Raw genomic sequence first — 12,830 nt, forward strand, 5'->3', positions numbered from 1 at the left:
CTGCGAATCTGCCCGCAGCCTCTGCAGTGCCGGTTCGATCCCCGGCGAGGGTCCCACATGGCACGCAGACCTCTCCTGCTGCACCCGCTGCACCCCTCAGCAGTGTATTTCGTCAGTCTGCCAACTGTGTTCCCCGTTCTGGCTCTGGTGAATTCTCTCACCCTCCCATGCTTCTGACTGTACCCAGTGCTTGTATAAATAAATAAATCTTTAAAAATAAAAAATAAAAAATAAATGTTTAGTGCACTTTTGTTTATAGCAGCCAATAACTAGGAACAGCCCAAGTGTTCATCAATAGAAAAGAGGCTTAAACTAATTGTGGTATACTTATTTAAGGTCTAAAATTCAACAATAAAAAAGAATGAATTATTGATAGCTATGACAGCATGGGTTACTTTCAGAAACATGATGAAAAATTCTTATACCAAACATCACAGAATATATCATTTTCACTTATACAAAGCTCTAGAACAGGCAAAAGTAATCTATATAGAGGAAACATTAGAAGAGGGTGTGGAAAGGCAGGGACTGACAGGCAAGTGGTAATGCCATTGCCTGTATTTTGATAAGGATTTGGGTTTCATAGATATGTGCATCTGTTTAAATTTATCAAATGGTCCACTGAAGATCTGTGCACTTCCTAAAGCTTTGGTAGAAGGTGAGTGAAGCATGAAGTACACAAAGAGATGTGAAGATGTGTCTCAAAATTATATAACTATATTAATATCATATATAATTATACATAAAAATTATATAGCTGTTATGACATGAGATGTCATATATAAATTTTATTTTAAAAATGCAAAACAAATATTGAATTTGAGTTAATGACATATACATACTGAAATATACTGATATTTGCAGCTTTGAAATGCACCAAAAAAATATGAAGGGCTGATGGCTAATAGAAGTGTAGATAGATGTGATAAAACAAATTTAGTAGAATGTTCACTGAAGGTTCTAGCTGGGGGATATACTGAGTGCTCAATGTTTAATCCTTGTACGTTTTCTCTATGTTTGAATATTATCATAAGTGGGGAGGGGAGAGAAAAATACTCAGGAACTTACAGAACTAATTTTTCCTATACACTGCCAATCATAAGACAAATAACCAAAAAAAAAAAAAAAGGAAAAACATTTTCTAACAAAGGTGCATTGGTTTGTCAGACGCTAAGATTTAAAAACAAAAAACAAAACAACCCTTCCTCATTCTCCTACTTCAAGAAAAGCCAATACAATAAAATAATCTTTCTAAAGGGTAGGGATGATAGGCTACTAAGCCACAGTTTCAAAAAATTACTGTTTGTATGGTAAACAAAACATGACAAATTTCTAGTCTTTATTTCATGCTCTATTTAAAATTCTTTACTTACCAGGTCATTAGCTTGATCTATTGTAAAAACGTTGTTGTTTACTCTGTTACCAACTTCAACATGTGCATCAGTTAATGATGAAATAAGCTGTTTACATTCATTCTGCATTCGTGTGAATGGAACGGCAATTTCATCATAATATAAATGTTCTGAAAGGATATCAAGTAAACGTGGCTGCACAGCTAGGGTAACAGTTCTACACTCCTAAAACATAAGACAACAAATATTCAGAGCAAATATAAAAACATAATTTGAAAGATGCATAAATCTTCACTTGCAAACTGCCAAGTTAAATTCCTACTGATTTTGAATCTATGTTGTTATATCCAAACAACATAGTTAGTTGCACAGAGAAAAGATATCACACTCAAACTACTCTAAAATTTTAATATGAATGACTACAGAACATGCACATGGAACTATTACATTCCATTAAATTTTCCACCTAATTACTTTTACTTTACTCTGAACTTATTCCATGTTTATATATATAGCAGATTTTAAAATATGTAACTGTAAAAAGAAATCAGTCAGAAAAGAACACTTAGCATGCACTAAAAATGTTATTTAAAAACTCATTAGATTTCTTAACAGTTGAGCCCACAGCTTTCACATGCCATACTGTAGAAATGGATATATAATTTAAAAGCTACTTACCTGCCCCCAAATTTAACTAACCCTTCCCACTCTCTCTGGTTGTTGCCTGCCCCAACCAGAGGGGGAATGGCCTCAGTGGTGAGCCATGAGGGGTTCTGTGGGATCTGGGTGATCAGCCTGGGCTTCACAGAGTAAATCCAGAGAAGCTCTGTGAGGGTCCAGAAACCGAACTGTCAACACTTGCTGCTGAGTCTGAGAGGCACAAAAACACATCATCACTGCCTCTCCAGTACACCGAGTCCTGCCTAAAAACAGATGAGCCTTGCTTCTTTCCAGAGGCAAAGGTGGGGCGGTTTCAGTTGCAACAGAGCATGGCTCAATTACTTTTAGACACAGTTTTGACAAACTGCTAAGAGGCAGTAACAACTCTCACAGCAAGTGCAGACAGTTAAATTTCCAGAATTCCAGTCAATGGAATAAACAAAGCCAGCAGGAAGTTTTTTTGATTTACAGAAGCAAGTCTTATACAAAATCATATATCTTACTAGAAATTAAAGATTAAAAATGCTGCAAGGCTTATTTGGAAACATGAAGATTTGGTTTAAATATGGAAATTTTATTCTTCCTGTGACCAAAAATTCTGCCCTTGCTACCACTCATACAAATGGATCGCTAATACTCAAAGCCTCTTAATTTTTATACTTTCTAGTGAAAGAGAGATACAGAGGAATGAATGACCAAAAGTTTCTGGACTGCTTCCATTTAAATGTTTTTTAATGGGGACATTTGTTAGTAATTGCAGGATCAAGAGCAAATACTAAGTACAGAAATTGCTAGTAGTCTCAGGTTCAAGACTGGAGGTGCTAAGAAAGTCTAAGGTTAAAGACCAATAGGAGAGAAACAATCTTTCAATGCATTTTGGAATACCTTTCTATAACTGTTAGAGTTTCATACAGAAAAAAGTTTCACCTTTCTGTTTGTCAACTATAATGAAAATAATCCTGACAGCTAATGGAAATTAGTTTAATTAATTTGTCTTCATTATTTTGGGGGCAAAATCTTACCTTTTGTAAAGCAGCCCATTCACAGATTACCAAAGTAACACTAATTCTCTGTAAGGCAGATTTGGAGTTCAAATGGAAGAGCAGTAATTGGCCAAGGGATTCAGCTGGTTTAATTTCTTGGGTTACCACATTTACACCTGGGTCACAAATACAGCAACAAAGTGCTCCTAACAACCTAAGAGGGAGAAAAAAAGAAGTAACTACAGAAATCACTTGAAGTAAGTTTCCCCTATTGAAGCAATAATTTTTCCCAAGGAAGACGTTAACATGTTTTTGTTAAAAAACGTAGAAACCCTCAGGGGAGGGGATTGTACACTTATGTGTGTGTGTACACACACACCAACACACACACACACACCACCTCCCCACCCCCCGTTTTAAAGCTTCCCCCCAAATTTTGAATGTTTTCTTATGCTTCAATTTTTCTTATTCTATAACTATATATTGATATATAGGATACATTGACAGATATAATACAGAATCTTATGGTTAAATGACTTCTGAAATTATGTCTACTCACTTGGCAGCCATAATTCTGGCCCTCATAACCACAAAATCTCTGGTAGCAGGGTCTTCCATGATGGTGTCTGCACCTGCAATATATTCCTGAAGTACTTCTTTACTCTGGCTTTGGCCTTGGCGCACCTTACCACCTGTTTTTTCCTAGAGGGAAAGATGAAAAAAACCAATAATTAAAGATTAATCATTAAAAGTTAAAGTGCAACACTGAAAATATTCTCATTGTTATATTCTACTAAAATACTGTTCTTTTCACACTAAAAAATTGGGGGGGCATTCAGCCTCTTTTCAGTAGGTATCATTTTCTTACCCCTTTGTTAATTTTTTGACACTGTAGGATTTCTCCTCTCAGTATGGTCACCATACCTCTCCCACCACCAAAGCACCCATAGTCTTCCACCACAGTCCACTGTCCTTTCATAAAATTTTAACAGATAAAAATAACCATGCATTTTGTCAAGGTCCTAATTTAAAAAAAAACTTCTCATGTTAAATTAATGAAATCACACTTGTAATAAAGCAATAGACTTCTTACATGGTTACTGTATTATTCTTTTTAAGAACCCAATGACACTTTACATTTGATCTCAAAACTGTAAACATAATGTAGTATTACAGAAATCATTACGGAAAATACTATATATGGTATAATAGACTATAATCTCTCCTTTAATACTTTTGACAAAAAACATTAATTTTCTTAGAGGAAGAATCAAAGTGAAGGTTTAGCATGTATTTGCTATTTACTGTTGGAAATTTTCAACAATTAAAAAAAGCATTAATTTAATCATTTTCTTTTCTGATTACTCTAGCCAAAGCCTCTAATAGTAAATCATTTCTTTTGCTATTGGAAAGGAAAGAATTCATTTTTATTTTATATATATTTTTCATCTTCCACCAAACCACGCTGTGCCCATATCCCATGTACCTCCCTCCTGCATTAATAATTATGACTGAACAAATACACTGTCTTTCTCTATACTTACCTTTGCTCTAGTTTTTACTTCCAGCAACATATTTAAATCAATAGGTAAATGAGAAGGCTGCATCATTAAACAAAGCCAAGCACCCATCCATGGACAAGCAGCTGCTACCACATACTGAACTGAAGCCTTGCTTAATAATTCCATCCAAACCTACAGAGTGAAAGGGTAACATGAAAATGAAATTTTCCTAGTAAGACCTAATACTTATTTTTGGAATACTGAATTGAAAAAATTAAGTAGGAAATAGTACAGAGATAATTTTACAAGTCAATATAGAGGCTTATTTTTAAATACTACTTTTCGAGGTAGATTTCTATACTAAAGAATACAAAACATAGTTTAAAAAAAGATATACAAAGAATTTTCTGCAGTATTTTATGAAAATCATTTAAAATAAAAGACAGCCATAAAAAACAGTCATCAAAATCAAAAATCAAAATCAAAAGATACCCATCAAAAAATAGTTATAAGTCACTGAAATCCCTTATATATATCAGCTTGATGTGAAAGAAGTCCTATATTCAATATATACTTGAAGATATAATTGCACCAGGGGGGCCTCTCTGGTGGCACAGGGGTTAAAATCTCCAAGCTAACTCCTAGGTATCTAACCAAAGGACACAAAAACATTAATTCAAAAGGGCACCTGCACCCCTATTTTTATTACAGCACTATTTACAATAGGTAAGCTATGGAAACAACCCAAATGCCCAAAAATAGATGACTGTATCAAGATGTGGTACATATACACAATGGAATATTACTCAGCAATCAACAAAAATAAACTCATGCCATTGGCAGGAACATGGATAGAGCTGGAAGGAATCATGCTCAGTGAAATAAGCCAGAAAGAAAAAGAAAAATACCGGATGGTCTCACTCACAGCAAGAATTTAGAAAACCCAAATAAGGGATCAGGAAAAACACTAATTATAATAATAAAAATCAAAATCAACAGGCAACTATAAACCAGAGACACACTACGGGACAGGGGGAGAGAAGGAAGAAGGATGAAAACAAGGGTGGTGGGAATTTTACAGGGACTATAACCAAGATGAAAATGCACACATTGTACAAAAATGAAAAATTATGTAAAAAATACATAAAATAAAACAATAATAAAAACAAAAATCTCCAAGCTATCAAGTCACTTCAGCCTGAGTTCAATCCCCTGCCAGGGAGCTAACCCACACGGCTCAGCAGACCTCTCCTGTCTTACCTGTTGCTCCCCTCAGCATTATATTTCAGTAGATATGCCTGTTCTGCTCCCCATTCTGTCTCTGGTGAAGCCTCTCACCACCACCCCTCCCTTCACTTTTGGCCCAGATCCCTCTTCTTGTATGCATACATAAATAAAAATAAATTTAAAAAAAAAAAAACCCTCCTGATACACATCCTCTGCTAAATTTAAAGGGGGTAATACACTAGTATAAATTAAGAACAATATAAGTCTTGATTCATGATCTTATCAGTAAAGTTTCTTTCTTGATGCCTATCACTAAAGAGACTAAGACAAGTATAGAGAAATAACACAGCTGTTATCCAACATTGTTAAAAATGAGTCACCTACGAGAATAATACTGGTCTAAACTGAATATGTTCCAAAGGTACAATACTACCATTTTCCTCATAAACCTTATTAAATATGTCAAAAGGCTCTTCCTTAAAGATTCCAACACAAGCTCTCCTGCCCACCCTATGACTATGCAGGTGCCTCTCTTTTTCTTCCAAAGAAGAAGAAACCTAAATAAACCTGCCCTTTTAAAATGGACAGAGAGAGAGACAGCGAGAGAGAGCGCGCGCGCACTTTGCGAGCACATGTGCATCACATTTAACTGATCTTGCTAAGTAAGGGGGGAAAGTACATGTCTAAACTGTGACAATATATTACCAATAAGTTCCAAAAGGTATTTTTCAGGATCAATATACAAGCTGGTAAATAACAAAATGATTTTGGTGGAAAGTAGTCTTACCTTCATTTTATGCATCAAAGCTATCAAAAGTACTTAAAACACTTCCTAGTTAAGTGACATAGTAAGAGAAAGCAGCATGGCCAACTAGGATTTAATGATTACATTCTGTAAGAAACCCATTTCTTTGTCTCATCTTGCAGATCTCCAGACTTTTCAAATCTCTTGGGCGATTTCTAATTTCTTAAAACCATGAACAACAGACTAGAATTACGAAAGTTTTAAAATTTTTTGGTAGCAAGTTACTGGGAAAAGGAGTATAAACAGATTCATTGTGTACCTTGTGAATGAGGTCCAGAATTTCCTGACTGCTTTCTAAAACACAAAACTGAAAAATGTGTCGCAGCATATCAGACAGGATAGGTATAAGCCAAGATGAAGAGTTCTGAAAACAAAAACAGAATCAAAGCTGTATCATATAATTTTGGGGTGTCAGCTTATGTCATGAGTTTTAAGTCAAATAATAAATATGCTACCATGACAACATGGCCTTTATCAACATATCCTTCATCAAGGATAATTTTGACAAGACTTTGAAGCAATACTACCATTTTCCCCCCCAATGGTCTGGAGAAACTAAATGGCATATAATCACTGGAAAGTTGTAAAAAGTATGATTATGGGGCCTCCCCTGGTGGTGAAGCAGTTGAGCGCTGAGCTGCAAAGCTGCCTGCAGCCTCTGCAGCACCAGTTCCATCCCTGGCCACCAGCGAGGGTCCCACATGGCACGAAAGACCTCTCCTGCAGCGCCCGCTGCTCCCCTCAGCAGTGTGTTTCATCGGACTGCCTGTTCTGTTCCCTGCTCTGGCTCTGGTGAATTCTCTCACCCTCCCGTGCTTCTGACTGTACCCAGTGCTTGAATAAATAAATCAATAAATCTTTGAAAAACAAAAAGTATGATTATGATTAAAAACTCTAAATTCTGCTTCAGGTAAGTTAAAATCACCCTCCATATGGGAGCAGACCAACCAGCATTTAATGTCACCACTTTGTTAAGGAAAAAGAAAAAATAATCAGATTACTGCTGATGTGTTAGATGATCAGAGTTGAAGTATGATCACCAGTAATGCAAAGGTTCTTAGTCTGTTTTGGGTCAGGGATCTTTTGAAAATCCAGTAAAAACTATAAACATTCTTTATATAGAAAAATACACTTATATATGACCTAAGTATAACATTTTGCTTCCAATTCCAGAGGATTCAGAGATTTTTTTAAGCCCAAATTTAGCACATCCATCTAAGGAATTTCTCAATAATTCAAAAGCCTACCCAAATCAAACTGAAATAGTGCTTAATATATTATGTACATGCCCAATATTTAGAAAAGGAATCTCACATTGTTTATTATTGTTCAATTGCAAGTTCACTGATACAAATGATCAGTAGAAACATTCTAGTGAACCTATTGCCACATCGTAATTTTGGAAGAGACTGAAATTTAAAAAAAATATTGAAATTCCAGAAGCCAGAAGTTCTAAGGATAATGCATGCATAATTTAGAAAGCAACCTATAATTTAATAGCCAATAGAAAACTAAGGACAAGACCAGAGTTACATGTTCTCAAAATGGTTTGAAAAGAAGTCTAAAACAAAATCATCAGTTGGGTAGGCCCACACACTAGCTTCCTAAGTCTTAAATATTTTTCATTAAGAGGGAAAGGAACATTGAGGGAAAAAATTATCTTTTCTCATGAGAATTAGAAACAATCTTAACAGAATTAGGAAAGCTATAACAGCAACAAGCAAATAATTTAATATTACTTTTCCAAAATCTCATTTCTGATTTTCCCCACATTTACCAGTTCTCTCAACCTAACTCTCAACCCTGTGATTGGAAATACAAACAGTAGGTTGTAGATCCCAAACTGACATGTAGAGAGAAAGATTCTCCCCCCCCCCATATTTATAATCAGCATGTGATATAAATTGTAGAATTCTTCTCAGACTACAAACTTTAATAACATAGTAAATTCTACTTTATATTAAAAAAAAGCAGAGAAAGGAAGTGATGATAGGTAGAGCACAGGGAGTTTTTAAGAGTACCAAAACTATTCTTCATGATAGAATAATGGTGAACATGTATCACTACACATTTGTCAGAACCCAAGAACAAATGTAGAACATCAAGAGTGAAGTTTAGTACAAACTATGGGCTTTGATTGCTAATGATGTGTAAATGCTGGTTTGCTGACTGTAAATAACATCCATACCACCCTGATGATGGTGGGAGCTGTGCTTGGGATGGGAGAGGAGGTATATGGAATATCTCTGTACTTTTCATTTAATTTTTCTGTAAACCTAAAGCTGCCCTAAAAATAGTCAATATATAAAGAGAAAAACTGTGTTTAAAAAATAGAGGAAAAAATCTGACCAAACAAAACCAACCCCAGAACACATAGTTATCATCATCACAAGAAAAAATACTTGAGAAATGCAGATTTTCCCATAGCATGGTGTAAATTCTGCTTAGTAGAAAATACAAGGTTGGAAAAACATCCAGGGTCAATCTGTCTTTAGCAAATCTAAAAGTTCCCATTACTCTTGCACCTATCTTCCAATAGTCTTTGATTTAGGCAGGTAACCTATTCTTATTGCTTTGTATTTGTAGGTCTATTTAATTGGGTTAATTGAGTTGGTCGAGATAAAGGGGAACAATGAGGAGTATAGCATTTTCAGTCCTTTAGAGATTATCTACCTCTTAATTCCCTTCCCCATATTAAAAAAAAAAAAGGCCAATGGATTTCAAGTATGCTAGTAGCTAAAACTGAACTACAGAAAAAATTTCTACCATAGACTATTTACTTTTCTAAGCTTAAATTAACTATAATCTGGACTACTACAACTCAAGTCATGAAAAAAAAAACATGGAAAAACCTTAGTTTCCTATTACTAAATGAGAGGAGCCAATGTGAAAAGGCCACATACTGTATGAGTCCAACTATAAGACATTTGGAAAAGATAAAACTATGGAAACAATAACAAGATCAGAGGTTGCTAAGGGCTTAGAGGGGGGAATAGAGGGATTCATAAACAGAGCACAGGTATATCTTAGGGTAGTAAAACTATTCTGTATGATACTGTAATGATGGATACATACAATTGTACATTTGTCAAACCTCTAGAATCTATAATAGAAAGGATGAGACCTTATGTAAACTAGACCTTAATAATGTATCAATTTTGGGGGCTCCCCCATTTTGGCTCTCCACCAGCTAGCAGTGTCCAGCCAGCTCAGAGAGTGACTTTGGGTTTCCAGGTTGGCGGATAGGCCAATACAGACTATCAAAGAACAGATTTCATTTCTTGCTTGAATGGACCAGGAAAACAAGAGACAAGTATATGAAACAACAATTTCCAAGAAACTGGATATACCAAGCAATGAAGGACAATGATTGCTGAGAAATGGAAAACAAATAAGGGCCTCCCTGGTGGTGCAGGCAGTTGAGCACAGCGCTGTGAACATGTCTGCAGCCTCTGTAATGCCGGTTTTATCCCTACTGGCCATGAAGCAACCCACATGGTGCGGCAGACCTCTCCTGTCTCTCCCGCTGCTCCCCTCAGCAATGTATTTCGGTCATTCTGCTCTGTCTCTGGTGAATCCTCTCACCCTCCCGCACATCTGGCCTGTATCCCGGTTCTTGTATAAATATAATAAATCTTCAAAAAATTTAAAACATCGGTCCTCCCCTGGTGGCACAGGCGTTGAGCGCTGTGCTGTGAAGCTGTCCACAGCCTGTGCAGCGCCAGTTCGATCCCAGCTGGCCGGCGAGGGTCCCATATGGCGCAGCAGACCTCTCCTGTCACGCCCACTGCTCCCCTCAGCATTGTATTTTGTCAGTCTGCCTATTCTGTTCCCTTCTCTGTCTCTGGTGAATCCTCTCACCCTCCCGCGCATCTGGCCTGTACCCCGTTCTTGTATAAATAAATAAATCTTAAAAATAATAATAATAATAATGTATCAATTTTGGGTCGATTGTAACAAATGTAAAGATGTTAACAATGGGGGAAAGGGCAGGAGGGGAGGGAAGAAGGAATATGGAAACTATGTTTCCATTAAATTTTCTGTAAACCTAAAACTGGTCTTAAAAATAAACTCTATTAAAAAAAGTAAAGGGAAGAAATTTGACAACTTCAAGAGGCTCATCGAAAGTAAATTTAGGAATATGACATTAAAAACATTTAAACACCACAAATCTTAGACAAAATTGAAGTGATAACTCAGAACAATCCATGCCAGTTTTGTCACATTCATATATGCCTGATCAACTAAGGATTATGAAATAAACCTGACATATTTTTCTCAGAAGATTATTATACAAAATCAAAGATAATGCAAAACAAAATTTACAGGTATTGAGTCACAAAAGTACAACTCACTATCATGCTGCATATTAAAACAAGACTACAGGGACTACTCCTAATTCACATACAGATGCATAGGTTAGTGAACACAAAACAGACTTTTATCCAAACAACAATCTATTATCTAAAAACTAACCACTGCTTTTTAAAGATCACTGGTTCAGGGGCCTCCCCGGTGGCGCAGCGGTTGAGCGCTGGGGTTGCGAAGCCGCCCGCGGCCTCTGCGGCGCTGGTTCAATCCCCGGCTGCTCCCCGGCCACCAGAGGAGGGTCCCACATGGCGCGCAGACCTCGCCTGCCGCCCGCTGCTCCCCTCAGCAGTGTACTTAGGTCCTTCTGCCTGCTCTGCTCCCCGCTCTGGCTCTGGTGAATTCTCTCACCCTCCCGCGCTTCTGACTGTACCCAGTGCTTATATAAACAAAACAAACAAATAAAGCATGCCTCTATTTAAAAATAAATAAATAAATAAAAAATAAAGATCACTGGTTCAGGGCCTCCCTGATGGCGCAAGGGGTTAAGATGCAACCTATGAAGCTCTCCGCAACCATTGCAGAATGAGTTCAATCCCAAGGCGGCCAGGGAGCAACCCACATGGCATAGCAGACCTCTCCTGACTCGCCCACTGTTGCCCTCAGCAGTGTACTTTGGTCAATCTGCTTGTTCTGTTCCCCACTCTGTCTCTGGTGAATCCTCTCACCCTCCACACCTCTGGCCTGTACCCCAGTTCTGGTATACATAAATAAATATTAAAAAAAAAATAATAAAGACTGGTTCAAATTGCAGTACCTATAAAAAACAGCATGATAGGATAATGGATTGCTTATTGATACATCCCCTAAATTCTACTATTTTTTTGTTTGATCTCTAGCGTTATCTTAAAAATAGGGATGCCTTTAACAGGGCATTACAGTTGCCATCTGCACACTGATAATCTGAATGATCTCAGCATTTCAATGTGTGACTACTAAAGGATATTATACTTGGAAAATACCATCCTCTTAAGATTTACTAATCCTTGAGAGGAGGCAAGTGTGTAACAACCCTACTGTCCATCTTTAGGAGTCATACTGCAGAGTTTCAAATACAGATTTCTAGTCTGGGGTAGGGTCTGCCAACCATCCAACTGTCAATCAAACAGCAAGCAAAGACTTAACAATAGGTCTCTGACAGGAAGAACTTATTCAATTTTTCATTCAGAATATTTACTGAGGGTTCCATATGTATTAAGCTATTCCAAGTATTGGGATTACAACCTAGAACAAAATATTAAAATATTTCTAGTGCCACAGTAACGCGCTTATGTGTCTACAAGATAACTATACTACTATTCGTAGGCCCCGCACATTCTCCAGATCTTTGGATATGTAGCAAGAGTAACCAAGTGGTCAGATCTGTTTTATAAAATTGATTTATATAAATTTCAAGATTACTATAATTATTAGTTCTTACCTCATCCTGTGTTGATAACAATGTAAACAAAGTTTCCAAAGCTGCTCTTCGAACTGATGATATAGTATGATGCAAAAAAGGCCAGACACGAGGAACTAAAACTGTGAGCGACTGTTGAATACTAATAAAAAAGATACAAGTTAATCTCATTCATTCTCAGTTGAAGCCTCATTGATATATTATCTGCTTTTTCCAGGTGAACTGAGTACCTTTTTGGAAAGATTCTAAAAAGGTAATATAATTTTCATGTAGATATTTAAGTCTCACTCAAAACTATTACATTAGCACCAGAATAGCCAGAGCAAATGAACATAAAGAGCAGAAATATTAAAATTAGTTTCTTCTGTAGCACCAATGCCATGAATTACCTTTATCATATTAGAAGTTTCCAATATAACTGACTTAATTCTCAATCTTCTCTTATTCAAGAAAATGGACATGTATCTTAGCTGGTGGCTAAATACAGAAAATCAGGGTTGCTAAATCCTTACCTCTTTTGCCATGGCTAACTCC

The 12,830-nt window shown here is 36.6% G+C and overlaps 1 protein-coding gene across 1 annotated transcript in view; it reads right to left on the reverse strand.

Annotated features, from left to right (window-relative positions):
* BTAF1 (B-TFIID TATA-box binding protein associated factor 1) overlaps positions 1 to 12,830 on the reverse strand; it is an 80,940-nt gene that overhangs the window by 26,496 nt on the left and 41,614 nt on the right. The window contains exons 14-19 of the mRNA XM_037497556.1: positions 12,318 to 12,438; positions 6,789 to 6,893; positions 4,540 to 4,689; positions 3,555 to 3,697; positions 3,035 to 3,209; positions 1,374 to 1,577 (exon numbers count right to left, since the gene is read on the reverse strand). Coding sequence (XP_037353453.1) covers positions 1,374 to 1,577; positions 3,035 to 3,209; positions 3,555 to 3,697; positions 4,540 to 4,689; positions 6,789 to 6,893; positions 12,318 to 12,438 — 898 coding nt within the window. The remainder of the gene's footprint in view (positions 1 to 1,373; positions 1,578 to 3,034; positions 3,210 to 3,554; positions 3,698 to 4,539; positions 4,690 to 6,788; positions 6,894 to 12,317; positions 12,439 to 12,830) is intronic.

Source organism: Talpa occidentalis, unplaced genomic scaffold (assembly GCF_014898055.3).
Source record: "Talpa occidentalis isolate TD23 unplaced genomic scaffold, MPIMG_talOcc4v2.1 talOcc4.8, whole genome shotgun sequence".
Lineage (NCBI taxonomy): Eukaryota > Metazoa > Chordata > Mammalia > Eulipotyphla > Talpidae > Talpa > Talpa occidentalis.